The 24,295-nt window shown below is 42.7% G+C and overlaps 1 protein-coding gene across 1 annotated transcript; it reads left to right on the forward strand.

Annotated features, from left to right (window-relative positions):
* Positions 1-330: 330 nt before the first annotated feature.
* On the forward strand, positions 331-24,295 carry DHTKD1 (dehydrogenase E1 and transketolase domain containing 1; the record flags this gene model as incomplete). Its single annotated transcript, XM_082495233.1, has 18 exons — positions 331-465; positions 4,666-5,038; positions 7,053-7,208; positions 7,975-8,186; positions 9,960-10,154; positions 10,472-10,741; positions 12,098-12,269; positions 13,849-14,047; positions 14,931-15,243; positions 16,309-16,393; positions 17,405-17,544; positions 17,930-18,080; positions 19,291-19,397; positions 20,489-20,653; positions 21,049-21,131; positions 22,220-22,389; positions 22,912-22,997; positions 23,475-24,295. The coding sequence occupies 18 exons, from the start codon at positions 331-333 to the stop codon at positions 23,574-23,576; spliced, it is 3,114 nt and encodes a 1,037-aa protein (XP_082351359.1). The 3' UTR covers positions 23,577-24,295.

The raw sequence follows: 24,295 nt of genomic DNA on the forward strand, positions 1-24,295 counted from the left end.
ACGATTCGTCATGTCGCCCGCGTGACGTCACTACCGTGACGTGTATTTCGCCGTGAGGCGTCAGGGCGCGTCACCCTGGTCGTCATGTCAAGGGTGGCGTTTGTGAGGGGGCCGCGCGGCGGCTGTGCCGCACGGGTGGGCACTGGGCACGGCACTACCTGTCACTGTGGTAAAATACTAGGAGTAACAGGAGCATAATTTGAAGTTATGATGTAATCTGATGATTTAACTGATGTTGTCTGTTGTGTTTTGTAGTCTATATCTGGTATCTCCACTTCGTCCTCCTCTCCTGTCCAGTGTTCTTCTCTGGACATCTGAAGACATTTAACAATGGTAAATTTAGTTACACAAAACCTCCCAGTTGACTCGAAACGCTCACGATCTGCGTCTGGGCACGAGGTCGGCTCTCGGGCAACCCTGATGTCGCCCCAGCTGGAAAATGCTGGTGCAACCCTGAATTTCAGAGTGAGTCTGGTCTACATTTAGAATCCAGATTCTTAAGCAGCCAGGTTTCTGACAGAAGCTTTTCTTAGGCATGGCAAAGCGTTTACAGCCCTCTGGACTTAGAACCAGTGCACACAAATATCTGGCTGTGACAGCAGACGCAGGCCTGGATGTGCGTAATGAGATTATTCAGCTGTTAAAGCCACCTTTTATTCAGAGGCAAGAGTCAGCCCAAATACAAGACTGTTTACTGATGCAGAGTTTTAGGGGTACTCTGCCAACTGGTACAGGACTAGACAGTTGTGGGTTTTTTTTCCCCCAGGAAAGAGCTCTCTTCCCTGTGTTTTAACTTCATTGCTCATCTAAAAAATCTCTTTCTGGAAAAGTTTGAAAGGATGAAGTTATGCTTGCTATTTTACACAGATCATTCAAGTGTCCCTGCTATGCAGGGATTTCATTTACTTGCCAAAGTATCTTATCAGGTTGATTAAACTGATTCACTAAAGTGGAGAAGATTCATGCTCTAAACAGAGAAAAAAAGGGGTTAAATGGGGAAGGTAACTCCATGATAGTGTTGGCACTTTATTTTCCAAAGCCACCAATCCTGTAGCCTGTCAGTGGATGCCTCTGATTTTTTTTTTTTTTTTTTGGTCTAGCTTGAAAAGGCGGACTCAGCGTTATGTTAGGCTTAAGTATCCGTTTCAATGGCATTATGTCAAGAAAAGTTGGTTTACTTTCTTTTGAAGCGTGATATTGCTGCCTTTTCTAATGTGAAAAAAATGCGCTATTGCTACAATTTTGAAAGGAAACAAAAGCTCCTTCTGTATTTATATCACATTCCCATACAGCTACGACTATGTTGGAACTGTCTTTTGTAAAGACCATGCAAGTAAATCTTGTTTTACCTTTGTCCAACAGCTCATAAAGCTTTCCCTTGTAAAGTACCTGAAGTTCTTCTTCCCAACTTTTTCAATACGTTTCCTCAATTACTGGCACCAAACATGCACACAGTATTCAGAGAGGAATGACAGTTGTGCCAAATACTGGCCTAATGTGGAATCTGTAGGTGTACTCAGTATTTCCTTGTAGCCAAATCCAGAAAATGATCTTTTTTGCCAAGTGAGCTGATATTCACATAACTTTTTTAGACCCATCTGTTTTATTCCCATGACTTTTGGAGATTATTTATAGTCACCGTTTCCGAGAAAGCAGTGATAGTTTAGTGCGCATACTCATTCAAGGTGTACAAGCTTGTGTCTCATACTGTTAAAATAAATCACATTTGCTTATGTCCAGTCCATCTTGACACCAAGATAACCTTTCTTCACCACATACCTCCAGCTGACAAACTTTGTCAGGACTTTGTGGGCAGTTTTCTCGGGTTGGTATAACTGCTAAAGTGGCAAGGACTATAATCCCTTTAGAAATACTCCCAGCTGATGATGATTTTCTATTTAAAATATTGCATGATCTGCTAGGTAGTCAGCTGCATACTATTTAGTATATACAACCTTGATTTTGAAGCATTTCTAAGTTTTTTAGCCAGAACGTCAGGTAGTACTGAATCAGCCTCGCGCAGAAATCTCCAGGACAGGCTCTTTGTGCCAGAAGAGTCAGGCCAGGAGAGTCCTCTAGCAGAGCCTAGAGCATGTGCCCTTAGCAGCAGTGTTTCTGCTGGCACAGGTACCACCTTTTCACATTTAGACATGAACCAAAGTCAACAAAACCTTTTATTGACCTAGATATAGTTACAGCAAGACTTATGCCACGTGTAAGCATGTCCTATGCAAGATGATTATGCTGGCAAAAGTCTGCAAAGTACTTTTAATCTTTATTAACTCAATTCTGAATCACAGAAAAAAAACCAAGTTGACTTGATGAGATATATATTATTCCATAAACTCATGCTTAGACTTCATTACACCAGTAAGTGACCCCATATATACAAATATTCCTTTACTTCTCTGAGATCCACATTGTGTGACTGAACCATCTCATTTTGTCCTTTTTAACTTTGGAAGATTTTTAATGTTCAAACCTATTCCTCCTATCAGTGTTAACTGGGAAATATTCAACTAGCTCTCTATCTGCTTTAAAGCAGAACCACATTGATAACTGCTATTTGACTGATAATTGCTTAAGAACTGTGGAAAAGTATTTCATCATCATGCAATCTGCTCGCAACATTTGTCTTTTTCCCCAAGCACAGAATAGAAATATTTAACTATATCAACCTTTTCTGCCTCTTTACTGTCAACCCCCTCAAAATCACGTCATGTTGCAACATTATTTTCAAGGTTCCTTTTTTCTAATATACATTGAAAAAATCAATATTCAAAGTCACATTTCTACTACGCTTTGCTCTCTTGGCATCATGTCTACTGTCCTATAGCTGTATCCTTCTGCCTTCTCTGCAGCTTTAAAGGTAATTCACTTTTATTTTTCTCCCAAATTGGCTGTTTTAAAACTGCATAAACCCAACTATACAGGCCTCAAGTAACACAAGTGGCCCCTCTCCAAGAACTCTGAATATCATAAAATCCCTGGCCAACTGTGGTGTCATAACTGATTCTGTTGCAAAATCCAGTTCCACCTGTTCCAAAAGCACATAACCACAGTTTGATTTGAAGGAAAAACTACTCTCTGATTTCCCCATTGTGAAGGCAATCTACAAAGTAGATTCGTGGGTACAACCAAGCCTGTGGAAAGGTAATTTGCTGGTACCTCCTGCCTCCCATACCTGCATTCACACAAAGTTTACAGAATCACAGAATGGTTGAGGTTGAAAGGGACCTCTGGAGGTCATCTGGTCCATCCCTCCCCGCTCAACCAGGGCTACTGAGAGTCGGTTGTCCAGATGGCTTTTGAATATCTCCCAAGGATGGAGACTCCACAACCTCCCTGGATATCCTGTTCGAGCACTTAGTTACCCTCACAGTAAAAACATGTTGCCTGATATTCAGATGGAGCCTCCCGTGTTTCAGTTTGTGCATGTTGCCTCTGGTTCTGTCTCTGGACACCACTGAAAAGAGACTGTCTCCATCCTCTTTGTACCCTCCTTTCAGTTATTTGCACACATTGATAAGACCCCCCCTGAGCATTCTCTTCTCCAGGCTGAAAAGTCCCAGCTCTCAGCCTGTCCTCATGTGAGGTGCTCCTGTCCCCTCATCTTTGTGGCCCTTTGTTGGATTCTCTCCAATACATTCATGTCTGTCTTGTACTGAGGAGCACAAAACTGGACAGGTGTGGCCTCACCAGTGCTGAGTAAAGGGGACCTGCTGGTAATACTTTATCTAATGCAGCTTAGGATACCATTGGCCTTCTTTGCTTCAAGGGCATGTTGTTGTCTCATGTTCAACTTGGTGTCCACCCCAACGTCCTTTTCTGCTAAGCTCCTTTCCAGCTGGGCAGCCCCCAGCATGGAGGTTGTTCCTCCTCAGGTGCAGGATTTTGCACTTCTCCTTGTTGAACTCCATAAGATTCCTGTCAGCCCATTTCTCCTGCCTGTTGAAGTCCTGCTGCATGGCAGCACGACCCTCTCATGTATCAGCCACTCATCCCAGTTTTGTTTCATCTGCAAACTTTCTGAGGGTACGCTCTGCACCATCATCCCCATCATTAATGAAGATGTTAAACAGGACTGGACCCACTACAGGCCCTTGGGGTACACTTCTAGTTACTGGCCTTCAACTAGACTTTGTGCCACTGATCACCAGTCTCTGGACTTGGCCATTCAACCAGTTTTCAGCCCACCTCACTGTCTGCTCGCCCAGTCCACGCATCAACAGGTTCTCTATGAGCATCTTACAGAAGACAGTGTCAAGGACCATAGAAGTTCTGGTAGACAATGTCCCCCACTCTCCCCTCATCTACCAGGCCAGTCACTTCGTTCCAGAAGTCCATCAAGTTGGTGAGGCCATGCTGACCACTCCTGATGACTTTCCTGTCCTTCATGTGTTTGGAAATGGTTAGCAGGCACCTGAAAACTTTAGATGAAGCTTTTAGATTTTGTTAAAACTTTCTCTATAATCATGTCCTGTTTTTTTTGGTAGGTTTTCCAGAGGTGGTGATGTTGATATGTCTTTTCCCAGTCTAACCACAACCCAGCATGCCATGAAGACACATTCAAGCTTTGATTGGGTTTCAGGAGAGACTGACTGATAGGGAATTTAGGCAGCTTTTTAGCAGGAAATACCAGGATATTGGGATATACTGCCGAAGACGCTGAAAGGGTCAGAGCGGTGTTCTGAACGTTCAGATTTAAAGCCTACACGCACGGCCGGACCCTCTCCTCAGGCGCCGGCCGGACCGCCCGCCTCCGCCTCACTCCTCCGCCAGCGGGGCGAGAGGCGGCGGCCTCAGCCCGCGCGGGGGCGGTGGCGGCGGCGGGGCCAGCGGTTGGCGGGCGGCGGGGCGGCGGTCATGGCGGCGGCGGCGGCGGCGGCGGCGGCGAGCGCCGTGCGCTGCGCTCTGTGGCGGGGCGGCCTGCGGCGCTGGTACCGCACCGAGCGGGGCGTCTACGGCTACAAACCGCGGAAGGCGGCGAGCGGGCGAGCGGTGGAGTCGCGCAGTGCTGGGGCGAGCGGTAAAACAGGTCGGGACACCCCCCTACACCCCTCCTGCGCCGCTCTGGGGTTGCGCTGGGCTGAGGGGAGGAGGGAGGGTCCCCGCGGGAGGAGGGAGGGTCCCCGCCGCCCTGAGGGGGGAGGCAGGCAGGGTCCCCGCCGCCCATGAGGGTGGGAGGCAGGCAGGGTCCCCGCCGCCCATGAGGGGGGTGGCAGGCAGGGTCCCCGCCGCCCTGACAAGGGGGAGGGCAGGCAGGGTCCCCGCCGCGTCGGGTCGGGCGGTGCTCGGCAGCCCCACGCTCGCCTCAGGGAGCCGGCGCCCCCTCCCCAGCGCTGAGGGGCCCAAAGTCCGAGGGCGTCGAAACGTCGATCTGACGCGCTTTGTATTTTGTTCTCGTTGCCTTAACGGGCGCCGTCCGGAGCTTCTCCTCCGGGCTCCTGGCGGGCTTTGCCTTGCCCTGCGGCAGAGCCTGCCCCCTCCGTTCCGCGAAGCCGTTCGGTTGGGTTCCCCGGGAATCCTGCTGATAGGCCCAAGCTCCGTGGGCTGAAGTGACCGTGAGGGGCTGAAGTTACTTTGGTAATGCACTCTTGTAGCGTTTTACTGCTCTTTTTTTATAGTGTCGTGCTTGAAGTAGACAAGTACAGATAACTCTGCTGAGGCAACAACTGGGATGCTTTTAGTGGGGTATTATAGTGCAGAAAAAGAATTCCAAGCAGAAAACCTTCTGGGGTAGGAGTGTCGTGCCTGCATTAACACCTCGGGAGGCTATGGTAGGAATGAAGCGCATTGCACAGAAGCAGGAGTGAAGCTGGTTTGTTAGCTCCAGGACATGGAGTCCCATCACTAAGTAGCCTCCTTGTTAAGCAAGGAAAGCGTTAATATACTTTTATGTTACACGCTCTAGGGCTGGAGCACCTCTCCTATGAGGACAGGCTGAGAGAGTTGGGGCTGTTCAGCCTGGAGAAGAGAAGGCTCCAGGGAGACCTTGTTGCAGCCTTCCCAGTACCTAAAGGGGGCCTACAGGAGAGCTGGAGCTATTTTGAGAGTGGTGAGGCACCAGAACAGGTTGCCCAGAGAAATTGTGGAAGTCCTATCTCTGGAGGTGTTTAAGGCCAGGCTGGATGGAGTGTTGAGCAACCTGGTCTAGTGGGAGGTGTCCCTGTCTATGGCAGGGGGGGTTGGAACTCAATGATCTTTAAGATTCCTTCCAACCTAAACCATTCTATAATTTTTAAAATTGCTTTTAAATGGCTTTCTTGCTGAGAATTTTGTGGGAGACTAAAGGGTTATGTCCTTCTGTTGTAGAACACCTTGTTTGAATGGGCCGACTATGTGTATGTAATAGCTGGAGCAGAGTGCTGGCAGCGGAAATGCGAAGATCAGAGAAATAACTTTGTGAAATGGTTTCAGAAATTGCATTGTTTTGGAAAATGAAAGACTTCAGACCTGAATACTGTCAGGACTGTGCCTTTATCAGGGTGACACCCCCACTGCTCCCTGTTAAAAATGTATTATAAACTGCTACATATACCTAATTTGTAGCAGATTCTGCTTGTAATATATTTTATTGGTTTATGGTTTATCGACCTGGTCTGTGGCATGTGCTCAGTGACAGTAATGTTGTGTGTATGACCTTTCAGCTAGTCAAATTTTGCTTATGTCGATAATTTTTTTACTTCAATGCAAAATGCCTGCAACAGTGTGTTGCTGGTATCTGTTGAAAAACATGTTCACATATTTGAATTTTTGGTATGTCTGGCTCAGCATGTACACATGCAGTTAGCTAGTGGCTCCTGCAGACACAGACTTTTTTTTTTTTTAAGTCATCGGGCCTGAGTTATTGTTAAGACCTTATCTTCCTGTCATTCCAGCAAGGAAAAGGGAGGCACAATCGGTATGATTTGAGTCGGCTGAGGAAGTAAGACTTTGCACAGTGGTAGCGTGCCATTCTCAAGTTGTGAGAGAATGCTCCTGTATTAGTGCTGTAAATGGATTAAATGTGAGCATATGTGTGATACTGTTTTGCTTTCTTTTTTTTCTAGTTGACCATGCTCTGGCTCGTTTAATAACTGCATATGCTGAACATGGCCACAAAGCAGCCAAAATAAATCCATTGTTTGCTGGACAAGCTGTTATGGACATGGTACCTGAAATCCAAGAGTTGTCTGAAGTTCTTCAAGGGCCTCTCATTACTACAGGTAAATCTGCAGCATTATCACAGCAAGTTGTTTTCACAGTTGATTTATTAAGAGGCTGTGTCTGCTGTGGAAGAGCCAAATATTGAGTGGTGGTTCAATCAGTAATGAACTGTTGGATGGAAAATTAACTTCAGCCTGCTTATATGTTTGTTGCAGAAATCATCATGTAATGAGTGGCTACCTTCTAGCGTCTTTGGTAACCATGAAAATTTTTACTTGTTCTTACAACTACTGAGGTTATACATTAATTTCTTGTGTTGCTGTAACATTCTATGATTTAGCATAATATTTAATGCTGTAGTGCAGCTGCCAGAGCACTGGGGCAGAAGTCAAGACTTGTCTTTTCTTAGCTCAGTTAGACTCTCGCTATGGCCTTGTACAGAAGCGGATCTCTCTGTGCTTTTTCTCTATCTGCAAAACAGGTGCTCATTTACTTGTGGTGCAGCTGGGATTGGAGCTCATATCTTTTAGCCACAAGATACTGAGTGCTATACTGAGTCACAAAAACAGTGACTTTGTGTCATTCATGGTAAACTCTTTCAGACAGGCATTTTGAGCACATTACAAGTAGCATGAGACCCTCAAATTAATAACACTGAAGTGTGCTTATGAAATAATTTTTTAGTTTTGTTTTTAAATGGAGGAAAGGAAGAAAAGACATTAATTTCTATGTTCAAAATGCTAATGTAATTGCAAGACAATAGTTTAGGTCTTAATGCTTCCCCCTTGTCCCCCAAAGTGGCTAATAACATTTATTTCTCACCAGGGCTTCTAAACATGGGAAAAGAAGAGGCTTCTCTAGAGGATGTGTTGGCTTACCTTGACCATATATACTGCGGGCATATTTCCATAGAAACAAGCCAGCTTCCAACTTTGGAGGAGAGAGAATGGTTTGCTAAAAGGTTTGAAGAGCTAAAACAAGAAGCATTTACACCTGAAGAGAAAAAGCACTTGTGCAAACTGATGTTGGAGTCGCAGGTACTTTGTTCACTATTATTGGATTGTAATGGAGTTGTGGAGTTGTCATGAACCCTTTACTGCTCCAGATATTCATGCAGAAAAACAACAATCACTATCCTGAAAGGCTTTGACAGTGTGCAAGAGGAAAAAGTAGACTGTTTTGCCTGAAAAAGCGCAATACATAAATGCAGGAATCTCACTGGAGGTTGTTGCTGAATTAACTTAGCAGCCATTATTGAAACAAATAATGATACCTTTTGGTTTGCATTGATTACTTTGGAAATTACTTCTACGAAAATATTCCAACCAGTTCCAAACTCAAAAGGCTTTTAGAACTAATTAGAACATATATTGTGTGCAACATATATTCTTTATCATCAGGAGACACAAATAATGACCCTACAAATCTATGAGTAATCAGTCCTCAAAAGTGAGATTCTCTTAGGCTAATCGTCTGACATCTTATACTAAATGTTACTCATGGAAATGCAAGGTTGGGCAGAGCTCTATGGAATTTTGTACTGTGATGTAGGTGTTCTGTGTTTTCTTTTCACCCTAATGCTGATTTATTTTACTAGCTTTAAAACATAATGTCTCTCAAGGTTTTGGGAGAACAAAACAGAGTTGAACTGAGGTGTTAGCCATATAGCACTGGTGAATTTGTTGCTTTCCAGCAGAGGAACCTTTGTTCAATGCATTCTGTAAAGAAGTGAAAGATTTATGCATTTGCAAATCGTATGGAGAAAATTTATTCCAATACCTCTGTACTATGAAAAATATTTTTTTTCCCCCTTTTCTCCCCATGTTGTCCAGAAGGATGGAAAGGTAGAAGAGCAGGATCTGTGAAGGTGTCCCTGTTTCCAGTTTTCCAAGTGGAAGGAGTGTTAAATGTAATATTTATCAATGACTAAACAGAAGTATATGGCATATTTTTATTTTTCTTGCCTCTTTGGCAGTTAGAGGGATTTTACAGTGACACAGGAGGTTGAAATTGGGACCTTGATGTATCCCATCTTGATTTCAGTATGACCAGAACAGTATTTAGAGTGTAGAATTTAACCCTGACAGGAAAAACTGCGTACAAAACTAATCACACATAGAAGCATTTCCTTAGAACTAAATGTTGCTTCACTAGAAGGTGTTCAGCAGTTGGCTTGGATCTTTGGCTCAGTCTTCCCTTCTCAGTTACAGACTCAATTTATTTTCAGTCTTCAGTTGCAAAACACTACAGACACTTCCAGTGCTTTCAAAACTTTGTCACTTACAAGAGCTGTCTAGGAGTAGATGAATGAAGTGGGAGGAGTGAGAGGAAAATAAGTAAACATAGATTCGTTTATTTTCTTTCTCTCAAGCATTCTTCTACCTAGGTACTAAGGAGTCTGTTTAATAGTAATCAAAACTAAATGTCGTGCTTCTCCAGCACTTTGCATCTCAGGATAGTTAAAGTTTATACTGTAAAAGAATACCATTCTTTAATTTCCACCTAAAATAGGTAAACTATCAAGGAATTTGTAAATTGCCCTGCTGTTATATTTTTTCATGCCTCTCCTTCCATGTTAGAGACAGTTTGGTTCTCAATCCAACATTTTCCTCCTTAAGAGGAGATACAAGCTGATTTCTGTAGTCATCATAGCTTCTGGTCTTATACTGTGTGGGTGGAGAATGAGTCGAGACTTTCAAGGGGTATGCTTGTATGCCTTAAAGGTACAAACATAAATTATATTTCAGTTTTAGAAACAGAAGACTGCTGCTTAAAATAGCCTAATACTAAAGTTCTCCTGTTTTTAATAGGAGTTTGATCACTTCTTAGCCACAAAGTTTGCCACAGTGAAGCGGTATGGTGGTGAAGGAGCAGAGAGTATGATGGGTTTCTTCCATGAATTGTTCAAGATGTGTGCATACAGCGGTGTGACAGACATCATTCTTGGAATGCCTCATCGTGGAAGACTTAATCTTCTTACAGGTTTACTTCAGCTTCCACCTGAGGTGAGAGACTTACAATCTTATTGACAGTTGCTCTATGCCTAGTTTTATTTACAATGATACAAAAACCTAGCAGTTTGTTGTGTTGCAAATGCTGAAGCAATAAAAAAGTTACCCACGTGAGAGCGTATTCCCCTTCTGTCAGCACCTCAGCCAGATCTTTGCAGGAGACTGATAAAGAGAACTCTAATGAAGGGTTATGTGCTCGTATCTGAAGCATGTAGTTTCAGGAGTAGGAGAGCATACAGTTTTGTAAATATTTTTCTTTCGATGTGTTAATGAATTGTAAAGGGAATTTAATCAAATTTGTTTCCATGCAGCTAATGTTCCGTAAGATGCGTGGTTTGAGCGAGTTTCCAGAGAATTCAGCAGCCATTGGGGATGTGCTCTCCCACCTGACATCTTCTGTAGATCTCGACTTCGGTTCCCACAGGCCCGTGCATGTCACCTTGCTACCTAACCCCTCGCACTTAGAAGCAATCAATCCAGTGGCTGTGGGCAAGACACGAGGAAGGCAACAGACTCTGCTCGATGGAGATTACTCCCCAGAGAGCTCTGCACAGCCTGGAGACAAAGTTATTTGCCTGCAGGTATTTTGCTCACAATTTTTAACTGATCTTTGTAAGACTTCCTGGACTAGCATGTGAAGAGAAGTGGTGTATACGGCAATATCAAAAAAACTGAATTAATGTAGAATATCAAGAACTGGGATCCTCTTTATAGAGAAGGAGGAGTGCGAGGAAGATTAACTCAAACCAGGACAGTACTGAAGGCCATAAAGTTCTTTCGGGTGTTCTAGGGTCTTTACTCAAGTGGTATCACTGAGATATATAGCCACCTTAGGCAGCAGAAGAAACTAGAAGGGAAAAGTGAAAACCCAACACTTCAGAAGCAAGTGTAGCATGGTATGGAGTAGAGTGGGAATGCTGTGTTGTCTCTCTTGCAGTAGTTAGTTTTGGTTTTCTGTGATGTCTTTAAAAAAAAATAAAAATCTCTTATTAGAACTGTGTAAAACCTGCCACTTCACTGGTTGATTACACCTCTACTCTCTTCCAGGTGTACTTGCACCACCAAAAGTCTATTAAGGCTTGAAAGCATTATCCCCTAACTAGAAAGCTGAAATGTCATCTGGTTTCAGTAAGAAACTACATCAATCTGCACAGTGACTTTGATCTGTAAAGGATCGAATCTGCATTCTGAGGAAGCTGTGATCATATTCATCAATGGAGAACTATCTCTAGTTTCAAAACATTGAAATGCTCAATGATACTCATTCTAATATCTCTAGCCTTTTTGGAAACCTGGGTTGGATATCACAGTAGCCTCCCCTCCCCTTCCAAACTTTTGTTTTATTTGCAGTGTTTATTTGCAGTTTTGAAATGTCACTAAGAACTTAGGTTTTATTTCCTTCTGAAAGCTTTTGTTTGCTTTTCAAGTGCTTCCATTCCATTCCTTTCCACATTTTTTTCCTGTTGTGTCTGTTATTGTCTCTATTTGGTAAGGTGGGAATAGGCATAAGTCCCAGTTCAGTAGCATTTAACTTTCAGCAAAGCATGTAGCGAATGCTGTGGTGACTGGCTTCCTTTTGTTCAGTGGTCCGTGACTTGCTACTGACTGCTGCGGCTGTGCTATAAACATGATACTTGCAGTCCCCTATACACTGGTGGGTCAATTTTAAGAGATTATAGGTCAGTTCCAGGTAGGGATTACATCAGAAAGTCATGTACAGATGTTGGCTGCTATGACCTTGTGTTAGTGATAAGACTATATAGACTTTCAAATCATAAAAACAGTAGACTGAAAAGGGTTAAGAGGTGGATCCATCTGAAACTGTATCTGTTCTACCTACTCAATTTACAGGGTCTTGCTTAATGAGTTACAGTTTTGATTTTGCTGTTCCTCCAGTGTTTTCTAATGAGACTTTTCCATCTTCTTCCTTAATATAGGTTCATGGTGATGCTGCTTTCTCTGGGCAAGGGATTGTTCCTGAAACACTGACCCTCTCTAATCTACCACATTTCAGAGTTGGTGGGAGCATCCATTTGATTGTTAATAACCAGCTGGGCTATACCACTCCTCCAGAGCGAGGAAGATCATCTCTGTACTGCAGTGATATTGGTATGTATAGTTGAATCAGAAGGAAGATTGCCTGTTGTGTCAGAAAGGATTTTTAACTCCAGTGCAAATATATGCTCTGCTGTGGGCTTTTTATAGCAAGTGCCAATCAACTCTAAGGAGTTAGATTAATCTATCTCTATTTTCATGATAGAATAGAAATTAAAATTATGATTGATTATTGTCTCCTACTAGCAAACATTCAGATGCTAAAAATACGCCCTCCCCCATCTGCTTTATGGCAAAGACTAAATATCAGGGAAAATCTTGTCACATTTTTACAGGATGTTATAAAATATTTGCAAGACTACTGCTAAGTCTTTATAACTCATTTAATTTCTGCCATGCCATTGACAGCTTTTAAAAATGTATTGTGGTGGAGTGTATAATAGGTTTATTTTAACTGTATCTTGTTAAATTTAATCAAAATCATTCCAGTGTGTTTTCTGAGTGAGATTTATAAGTCAGATCCTCTATTATTTTTCTGTTTTGTTTGTTGTCAGGTAAGCTTGTTGAGCTCTTAACTGAAAGATGAGGCTCATGCCATTTCTAAGCTTAAACTAGAAGTCTTTTGTTTTGGACTGGTCTTTCTTAGTGATAAACAGAAGTATTATAATCCTCAACATCAGAGACATAGTTGTTAGTTCCCTTGTGTATGTCTCCTATAATTAAAAATGTACCAATGTTTATTTTTAAGACTTAACGTCAAGTGTTTGTCTTATGGTTTCATCAAACCAAACAGGTAGATTCATTAAATCTGATAAGGTAGCTAGCATATGTTGTTATTACATTTTCCCTGGGCTGATTTTGTGTTGTGGAGGTTTTTTGGTGGTGTTTGTTTTTTTTTTTTTTTTTTTTCCCCTTCCATCCTTAGTTTTCCTTTCTTCTTACCTGGTTGGTGAGGAGGAGGGGTGTTACCATTTGAGCTGCAGGATTTTGCTAGGGAGGGAAACTTGACATGGGTCAGGAATGGCTGAAGTATCTTTATTTCCCAGAATTTGGGCAGATAAAGTACAAGAGGAGCACTCCATTGCTGGGAAAATTTGCAGCCAAATTGTCATACAGGAGAGGGTGTTAAGACATTTGAATTTTGCAGTGTTCTTTTTAATGAGGAGACCTTTCTGCCTGGAGGAGCAGTGGCTAGAATGACTGCTAGCAAGCAAGAAGATTGTTTCTGGCCTGTATGAATTCATAGGAGTGATAGCTTAGGATAAGAAGGAAACAAAACTCAGTTTTTGTTTGAAAGAGTAGATCAAATAGTTCTCTCCCATTCCGCACAGACTTCCATCCAGATTGAGACGTAGGAACTGTGTATACAAAGTCCTCTGGGAATTTAGTGCTGGTAAAGAAGTTGTGCTCAAACTGTGACAAATACAACAGATTGGGCTAATTGCACTTTCTCTCAAGGAAGACTCCTACTCCTTACGCCAGCTCTCATCACAAAGAGCATCTTTTCTAGATTTGTTTGTTAAATAGACTTCACGTGAGTTATCTGTAGTTTTCAGCAGAGTAGGTGTGTCTCCGCTTTCTTTGGAAGGGGTTGCGTGTGATTGCTGTTGTTATGTTTTGAATCCCTGGGCAGGTAAAATTGTTGGATGTGCAGTTATCCATGTCAATGGGGATGATCCTGAAGAAGTTGTCCGTGCCACACGACTGGCTGTCGAGTACCAACGCCAGTTCCGCAGGGATGTGATAGTAGACTTGTTGTGCTACAGACAGTGGGGCCACAATGAACTCGATGAGCCATTCTTCACCAACCCCAGCATGTACAAAATCATCAGGTAAGGGTAACACCACCTGATTGACAATCCCAAAATGTACCAGTGTCTACACCAACTCAGTATTGGCTGTGACTGTAATAGAAGTCCCAGTATAACGAAGATCCTGTGTCATACTGACAAGTCTTTATATAAGTATAACTACACTGTCACCAGCCCTTGACTAAGCTGTGAGTCTGAGAATGTCATGTTAATGAAGGTAACCACTAGTGTTGGTTCTTGAATATGTGGCTTGATGCCCCTTGGAGAACAATCTTGCACATGGCCCTTGGATTTCAAATTTATTATCGATAGTAATCAGAAGGCAAAGTTGTCTTCTGTGTGCCAGAGGAAAGTGTAGATAATGTGGGAGAATGGGCAGGAAGCCAGTATGATGTTTGTCTCATCTTTGCTTGGCCCTGCTGGTTCCAGTGGGGACTCATCTTTATGAGCATTTAAATGTATTCAGATTTCATCCTTTTCCCAAAGAAAAATACACATAAAACTTTACTGGCTGAAACTTTGCAAGTATTCTAGGTGAAGCATTTATGGAATGGATGGCTTGATTCTCAGCTAATACTGAAATCCTTCTGTCAACTTGTCTGAAGAAAATATGCATGGTAGCATAGAGTCAATCAAACTGGGAGGTTTTTTTTGAGTTGCTTTTACCTGTAACTGCCAACTGTAGGCACTTTACAGTCTATATTTTTAAAAAACAAAGTCAATATCCAAGAGAATCGTTATCTTTCTGGAAATTCCAGGAAAGCAAACTTGATGCAAGTAAATATAATGCACCAAGACATACTTTATTTTAGTTTTCCATGGTGCCTGACAGTAGTAAATGGTATTTCCTTGTTCTGCAGTTTTCAGGCTTAATGTCTGTGGGTTTTGATTCCTTCCCTGACAGATCCCGTAAGAGTATTCCAGACACATATGCAGAACACCTAATAGCTGCTGGGCTCATGACTGAGGCTGAAGTATCTGAGATAAAGACGACGTACTATTCTAAACTGAATGACCATCTTGCCAACATGACTTTGTATAGTCCACCTCCTACCAACCTGCAGGCTCACTGGAAAGGCTTTGTTGAGCCTTCTGCTAAAATCACCACTTGGGACACAGGTATGCCTGTACCACTTCTGCAGTTTATTGGAGCCAAGTCTGTAGAGGTGCCTGAAGAGCTACAGATGCACAGCCATCTTCTGAAGACCTATGCACAGGTCAGTAGAGCACATGATGCTTCTAGTCCCATTGCTTAAAGATATGACCCGTTACAGGAAAAACTCTAAATGCAGCAAGGCTGCCAGTTAGATAATAGCATAGTATTCTCTAGGAAAAGCAGCTTGCTTTCTTTTTCGAGGGTGAGATTATGCTATTTTTCATCCAGTTTTGAAGAAAGACATCTTCTCCCCCAAATCTGACCATATACTTAATTTATTTATTTTAATAATATTTTGTTGCACTGAAGAATAAAGCTTACAGAAAATACAGTTCATCATTCTTACAAATAATAGAAACCATTATAATTTATATACTTTACGATTATAATGAGTACTTTGTGAGAGAATGAATCAGGTACTTTGTAATAGTGTACACAGTTTCTAAAGCCAGTAGTGAGTGTTTTATGTATATAAACATAAGCATACACATGTGGCCAAGTTTGACAGTCTGTTTCTGATAGCTTATAAGTTGTGTGCAATATTTGGATTGGTTTGGGTTTGTGAGCGTTTCCCTTTGATGAATGATGACCATGTGCAGGTGTCAGGTTGGCAGCCATAGAGGCGCCACGAGTCGAATATTTCAGAAGATTGATGTTCTTGTCTTCCCAGCCCAAGGCAAGAACACCCCAGCTGGGTATGACCATCTGTCTGCAGTTCTGCAGGCCAGAACAGGGGGGAATTCTAGAGACTGAAATACATATGCCTGGTATCTTTCATCACTGATAACCAGACAAGTCAAAAGTCTGTCTAGAGCACGCTCTGTGCTGTGCTAAGATTTTTAATGTTTTCAGGCTAAGATCTAATTTGTCAATCCACAGTTTGTTGACTGGTACATGAGCATGTGGGTCATACGTGGTTCTGTGGTCTGCAGGGCAACCTTCTTCAGGATGTGCTGAAATAAGACTGTGTGTATTCCAAACTAACCTAAGCTGGCTGCAGGAATATAGCATTTCTGTCTATAGTGTTTTCTTTTTTCCTAGCCTCTAATATCAGTCTGTGCCACCAAAACAGCTACAGATGGAAAAAGGCAAAATAGTAACTTTTGCTTGTTGTTTACTTGTTTAGTCAAGAGTTCAAAAAATGGAGGAAGGAAAAAAGCTGGACTGGGCAACAGCTGAAGCTTTAGCATTTGGTTCCCTGCTGAGCCAAGGTAAGAGGCAACCAGACAGCAGACAAAAAAATATTTTTTGCTTTAATATCAATAAAGTCTAATATTAGACTTCTTAGGTGTCTCTAAGTCTAAAGATTGATATGATGTATAAATTTGACAATTTATAGTTGCATGGTACTAAGAGAAGGGAAATTTGAATCCTTTATGTCACTGATATTTGTATATTGACATTGCTAAATGTCTTCAGAGATCTGTTGCTCCCTCCCACTCACCAAAAACATTCGTGCGTGGGGCTAAGCACGAGGTGATCTTATTAGCGTTTATGGTGATCTTATTAGCGTTTATAAATATATAAAGGGGGAATGTCATGAGGATGGAGCCAGGCTCTTCTCAGTAGCAACCAATGATAGGACAAGGGGTAATGGATTCAAGCTGGAACACAAGAGGTTCCACTTAAATTTGAGAAGAAACTTCTTCTCAGTGAGGGTGACAGAGCACTGGAACAGGCTGCCCAGGGAGGTTGTGGAGTCTCCTTCTCTGGAGACATTCAAAACTCGCCTGGACGCCTTCCTGTGCAACCTCATCTAGGTGTGCCTGCTCCGACAGGGGGATTGGACTAGATGATCTTTTGAGGTCCCTTCCAATCCCTAGCATACTGTGATACTGTGAACGCAGCTGACGTCAGTGGGCCCTCCCAAATATTTTCAGACTGTTTTTCATGCTACTGTTTCTTTTCCCTCCTCTCTAGCCTGAATTCATATCTCCATTTACATATGATACAGAATGCGCAATTTTTCAGTTTGCTTCAGTAAAACCATTTACCACAAAATAATTCTCGGCTGCAGAGAGGAGGAAAGAAAAATGCCTGAGCATCAGTGCACTTGTGAGTTGGAGCTGCTGCTGATTAAGAATCTCAGATTTGGCGTTGCTGATGAGGGGAATCCAAGAAGAGACATAACAAGAGAAGTACACTGTAGAACTGGGGAGTTGTCCTGCATGTTTTCTTTTTATATGACTTCCTAATCCAGTGTTTTGTTTATTCTTGGCAAGGCTTTAATATCAGACTAAGTGGACAAGATGTTGGCAGAGGAACCTTTAGCCAACGACATGCGATGTTGGTTTGCCAAGAGACAGATGATACCTACATTCCTCTGAATCACATGTCCCCAGACCAGAAAGGTTTCCTAGAGGTAGGTACTGTGGTCCACAAGACAACCTTCTTCAAGTTGTGCTGAAACAGAATGCATATTTTAAAGCTGCCAAGACATATTTAGGTAGCCTGTATATTCTGGCAAACCCCAGATACAGAGACATAAAAACTGTCAGGGCACCCCCGTTCTTTGTAGTTACCCTCTGTACAAATTTAACAAGGGGTTTTGCTTTTCCTTAGAGATCACCTATTTTTTCCCCTCAGTGTCTTCATTCAGAAGAAAAAAAAAAAAAAGGTGACCATCAACTGCCTTTAGGGGTGCAGGTCGTCAGTGTGCCTAGTACTGATGTGCCTGGTTCCAAAGGTTCTTAACCCTGGGTTGTCTTCTTCCTCACCCATCCCTCCCAACAATTTTCTTTTGTTAGGTGAGTAACAGTCCCTTGTCTGAAGAAGCTGTGCTTGGTTTTGAATACGGAATGAGTATTGAGAGTCCTAAATTACTGCCAATTTGGGAAGCTCAATTTGGAGACTTCTTTAATGGAGCACAGATAATATTTGACACTTTCATCTCTGGAGGTGAGTGTACAAGGAGCTAGTATATTTAAAAATGAATCATTTGTACTAAGCACATTTTTAGAAAATCCTTAATCTTTAAAGGAAAAAGGCAATGTGTTGAAAAAAGAATTCTGTCTTCTCCAGAATTCTTGTGAGCTTGCCTGTGTGGTTCTGACTTCTGTGCAGCTTTTCTCTGAAGACAATCCATCTAAAATGAAAGACACCCCATCCCTGGCAGAAGACAGTCATTCCGAAAGGACAGTTTATATATATAATGACCTTCCCCTTCCCCCTCATTTATTTTACTGTCTATATAGATGATAGCTTTTTAGGCTGTACCTTTCCTTCATGAGGCATCTGAAAAATTTCAGAAGCAATACAGAAGGAAAAGAGTGATTATTTAGAACATACACACCACACCACCCCCCCCCCAACAATGCCTTGCAGCCAACTTCTAAGTTTGACTTTAGCGTGTTTTCTGAGTGCACAGATAATACCTCTCTGAGCTGGAACATGCTGAGAAAATGTTAAGATGTATTTCTAGAGTGGGATTGCTCGTATATAAGTGTCCAGAGTTTTGGCACCTAGCCTCAGTTAGGCCTCTGTGCTCCCTCTGTAATCATAGTTGGAAATTCAGAGGCCCTCTTATCCCACCCATCCTCAACTTGTATTTGAGGCTGGGATGAATTACCTTCTGGATTTGACTGTAATTGCTTAAATAGTGCAGGAGGTTTGACAGAGCTCAGGGGAACAAGCCTGTGGCTAGCGCTACTGTGTTAGCTAGGACTGGCTCACAGGATGCTGCCTGGGTGACACCTGCTGAGGACCAAATGATCAAGGTATGCAGGAAATACGTGATGAATTATGATAAGGGGTTTTCTTACTGGAGAGTTACCTTTGAGGACCCCTGTTGGTCAGGAAGACAATTCCGTTAAGAGGATTTAAGTTGTAAAATCTTCATTGTTGTCACATGCTCCACGTGGAGGCTTAAGTCTTCTGGAATCCCAAAGTTACACGATAATTTCAGAAACTTCACATCATCTTATGTGTGCTGTTTCACTGTTGTGAATCTCAAGGCAAAATGCGAGCAGCATGTTTCAGGCTTGTATTTAATGATGTGGAAATTAGCTGTTCTTTTTTCCTGAGTAGTTTGTGCAAAGCAGTATGTGTTTTGTGGCTTTGTGTTTTGTGGAAATCATTCTTCCCCTCCTCCTCATTGTGTGTCTTTTAGGTGAGGCCAAATGGCTTCTGCAGAGTGGGATAGTAATTCTTCTTCCCCACGGCTATGATGGTGCAGGCCCTGAGCACTCGTCCTGCCGGATGGAACGGTTCTTACAGGTACCCTGCCACACCTCTCAGATTCACATATCTCCTGTCACAGCACTGTCAACCAATGCACTTTTTGTCTTGCCACAAAATGCCCCGTTCCTGGTGTACCTGCTAGTGACAGCAGAAGCTGGAGACATACCAGGATCATGCCATCATGATGAGATAGGAATGGGCTGGGCTGAAAGTGGAGGAAGAAAGGGGCCTGTGATGAGAAGGTGTAGGCCGAGAAGTGGTGAGGAAGCAGTTTTTGTTTAAATTCTGCCGCAACAGCACTGTTGCAAGACTCTGATTGAACCTTGTAATAAATGCTCGCTGTTCTTGTTGCATCTTTGTCACCTGCCCAAATGGGTGTGTGGTAAAATGAAGTTTCCTAACGTCAGATTTGCACAGTGCTTGCAGAGGCCCTGCACCCTCTGCAAATAACCCTAGTGGGACATGCTTCAGTACTGCCTGCTGTCTTTTTTTTTGATTGCTGCCCCCCAGCAATGCCCCTGTACCACAGAATGAGTCCAGTAGCAAGACAGAATTGCTGAATTGCAAATAGCACACCTCTGATGAGCACTTCTTATGGAAAATATTTTGGGAGTTGGCATCAGAAACAGGTTGCCACCCTCTTGAGCAAACCACTCGGATCTGCCCACTAGGCACAAATCATACAAACAGAACGTGGGACACTTAAATATCAGTTAGTAAATCTGTGGCACATTTTTACAAAAAAGAAAAATCTACTGTTGTGCCCTTGCGACTGTAGTAAGTAAATTAAAGCCTTTTCATCTGAGTAATGGCTTAAGGAGGGGTTTGCAGCATGTTTAGAGGGATGCTGCCACTCTGATGGAGAAGTCATGACTTCTCCACTGTTAGAAAAACTGTCATGCCCTGGTTACAGTGTGCTAGAAGGAGGCAGTTCAGATATAATCTTACCAGTTAAATGCTAAAGCCACTTCTTTTCTGAAGTTGTTCTTCCCTGCAATCAATGTCCGAATTGGGATATTTGCTCTTCTATTGTTATACTAGTCAGTGTGTCTTACGTGCCTGGATTCTCTTGCATATTTGCCTCACTGCTTGCTTCTTGACAAGGTATTGCTGTGTTGCCCTTATAGATGTGTGACAGTTCGGAAGAGGGAGTTGATGGGGACCAGGTGAACATGTCAGTTGTGCATCCCACCACCCCAGCACAGTATTTCCATTTACTCCGGCGGCAAATGGTCCGAAACTTCAGGAAACCTCTCATTGTCGTTTCTCCCAAAGTGTTACTCAGGCTGCCTGTAAGCTGAAAACTTTCGTTTCCTTTTTTCTCTCCTCTTCTTCCTCCTATTCCGTGTTCTCTTCCCCTTTCTCTTTGTTGTTGTTCTTATGTGTTCTCCAGTGTCTGTTTGGGGGTCAAATCATGGAATCAATGGGGTTTTCCCTGTTTGGGGTTGGATAGGTTGAGGACTGAAGCTGGGTGGAGGTGAGCTAGAAGTAGGGTTGATTCTAGGTCTGGCGGTGTTCTTGGGAATCTTATCATCCCACCTTTCATTGGCGGCAGTGGGAATGGGAGGGAGAGGGAAGGTTGTGTCTTTTCTACCTACCAAAACCCTGTCTTGGTATCCTCTTCCCAACTCTGGCCTGAGGGAAAAGGCAGCAAGATTTGGTAACTTCCAACTCTTTCCCCACGTAGGCTGCTGTATCAAGTTTTGAAGAAATGGCCCCAAGGACAACATTCAAGCCTGTCATTGGTGACTCCTCTGTAGATCCTAAAAGGTAGCTCTACTTTCTTAGAGGAGAAGCTCAGAAAGGATGTCCTGTCTCTTTCTCCTACCTAACAGCTGAAGTTTGAGGTGATATGAAAGACTTGACTTTGGGGGGAATATGTTGTTTTATGATGGGTGACTTAGTTTTACTTGTTTCTCTCCTTTTCTTCTGCTTACTTTTTGGTAGTTATGATACCTGTCTGTATAATACTTAAGTGTTCAGGCTTTCAGCCCTTGCCCCCACAAGGAGGCCGTGACCATAGTTACTGATCTGATGGGTGCCATTCTGCACCATGCCCATTAGCAAACATTCACTGGGAGCAGCTGTCATGTGGAGATGTAAATTTTTGTTCTGGTGTTGGAACACCTGAGCTGATGAAGTGAAGTTAGGGCAAAAATAAATTGTGTGTGTATATCTCCCACCCTTCAGATATTATAGAGAATCCTGTTCACAATGGGCAATTCTGGTTGTCATCTTTTTTTTGCTTTTTAAGATTCTTATCTGGTCTGTGTCTTTGTAATGCCCAAGTCTGACAGCATCCCTGATGTTAGGATCTTAGCATCTTGGTTTTTTTTAAGTGGGATGGTGAGGCACAAAGGGTGAGGTTTATCTCCTTGTCGTTGTCCAGTAAGGTTAGGCAGCCAAGATCTCTCTGATTGCTGGAGGGTATTGTGTGACTCCAGCAGGCAGTTCCTCTTTGGCATGGGAGAGCATTGTCCTCTGGAGGTACTCCTCTGCCTCTCTGCTTTATTCTCTACAGAGAGTGCATAGGTGACTAGCTTTGACTAGGTGTTTAATTTTTAGATAGTTAAAGCTAAGAGAGAATAATCTCATGGTAAGGTAACTTCCCCAGGATTACTGAAGAAGCAGGACCTGTGGGCTCTAGCATACTGTGCCCAAAGGTTAGTTTGCGAACTGTTGGAGGGGAGTGGGAGGGAAGGGAAGGCAAAGAAGAGAAAAGATGTTCTAGGGTGGCAATTTAGCTTTATAGTTTGGCTGATTGTTTTTACTTAAAGACAACTTTATGAAGTATGAAACTGTTCTGCGTAGAGTTTCTGTAAAACACTAAACTTGGAAACATTGCTATCTTTCTTCAGTGTCACCCAAGTGGTGCTGTGTTCTGGTAAGCATTACTATGCTTTGGTGAAGCAAAGAGAGACACTAGGAGAGAAACAGCACAACACAGCTATTCTGAGACTTGAAGAACTCTGTCCTTTCCCCTTGGAAGCTCTACAGCAAGAGTTGAGCAAATACAGCCGTGCCAAAGGTCAGCCAGATTTTTACCTTTGTGTTTCTAGGCTCTTTGAAGTACGTAACTAAATCCATTGCCTGTCTTTTAGGATGAAGAGTTGTAGTGGCTTATTCTTCTTTGCTCCTCCCCACTTTACATCTTGTGTTTCTGGAGTGGTATAATATAAATGTTTACCACTTGTGCTAGAAGAACTTGTCTCTCTGTTATTGTTAACTTCCATAAAACACTATTGAAAATCAGAGTAAACCATTTGGGGCATTTTTTGTATTGGTCTTTGCAGTCCAGTTCTTTAAGTAGCTTTTGAAAATGGCAGTACAAAAGCAGAATATACTCACAGTATACCTTAATGGTGGACATACTTTTAGTTTGACTTAAGCAAGCTATAACCTGCCAGGGACTTCAGTCTGGCAAGCCTTCATTTCAAAGATAGCACCTCTACCTTTTTTGTCTTGGCACTACAAAAGAAAAAACTATTTTTCTTGAGCTGCTGAAAAGATAAATATGTGCATTTGTAATGTACCCTTATCCTTCCTTTAGCCTTCATCTGGAGTCAGGAAGAACCACAGAACATGGGTCCATGGTCCTTTGTGTCACCACGGTTTGAAAAGCAGGTGGGGATTAAGGTAAGATGCCCCGATGGTGTTTGAGTCTGTAAATGAAGTTCTTGAATGCAAAATTCTGTGATGCTTATACACAAAAAAAACCAACCACCCTAATCCTGATGCCTAAACCAAATGTGCATTCTAATTTAAGCTACTGATGTTCTTTGTAGCACCATTTAGTGGTGTTGAGCAGGGCTGGAGATTTCTTTTACCAGTTGTTTGATCTAAGTAGACAGGATGATGAAAGGTCCCAGATAGGAAACAACACACTCGAAGGGAGTAGGAGGAGAATCCAAAGCTGCTGTTTGTTCTGGCAGATTGTGCACCATAATGTTTTTGGAGCCATGGTCTTTGGGTGATGGGAGATAACTTCCTGCGTTACTCGCAGCTGAGACTGCCCAGTATCTGACAGTAGATATCACCATGGCATCAGAGGACCTCAAGATGTGATCCTATGCTTGTGCTTCATTAATCATTTCCTCCTGACTCAAATTTCAGCTCCGCCTTGTGAGTAGACCTCCTTTACCAGCCCCAGCAGTTGGCATTGGAACCCTACACCACCAGCAGCAGGAAGACATTCTTACCAACACATTTATCTAAGCTTTCAACAGATGGACTACTCCTGCTGTCAGTCATGTTTGGTGCCTCCCCCTATGAAGAAGAACAAAAGTCAGACCCTTAAGACTTGTTCCATTCATTTTTCCCCATTTTTGAGAACTAAGTTCTGTAATGATGCAGCATTTTTTTCATGTAGGGGAATAGCTAAAGATGAGAGGTGATGCCTGTTACTCTAAATACGTCTTATTCTCTTGTAGTATTTTCTACAAAATATCTTTTTAAAGTTCGTGGTTTTTTTAAAAAAAAATCCTGTCCGGGGGCAGATTGGTGAGGTGGCTATAAAATACCTTCTATCAGGGATGGTGTATGTGTGAAAACAATTTCCACAGTTAGTGCTGTTTGGTTGAATAAATGCTTCCCCATGCCTGGGAACGAGCCATTTCTATAGCAGTGTGTTGTGGATTTTCTCATTTATTTTCCTACGGGCCAGGAATTAAATTTGTTGCAGCTGTTGGTGCTGTTCTCAACACATGAGCTGTTTAAGCAGGATTCCTGGGGGGGGACCTTGCAGGATGGCGTCAGGCACCACTGTTTCTCTTGCCTGGAGAAGCAGTGTTTTCACATCAAGCTTGCAGAACAGAAGGCATGCAGCAGGGACTGTACTGTATTTTAGAACCATGTTTTGCAGAGGCCAGACCAGTTTCTAGAGGGAAATTCTTCTCAATCTCCTTCTGGTTTGTTGGGTTTGTGTTTGTTGTGTT

This window comes from Vanellus vanellus, assembly GCF_965231255.1.
Source record: "Vanellus vanellus genome assembly, chromosome: 1".
Taxonomy (NCBI): Eukaryota; Metazoa; Chordata; class Aves; order Charadriiformes; family Charadriidae; genus Vanellus; species Vanellus vanellus.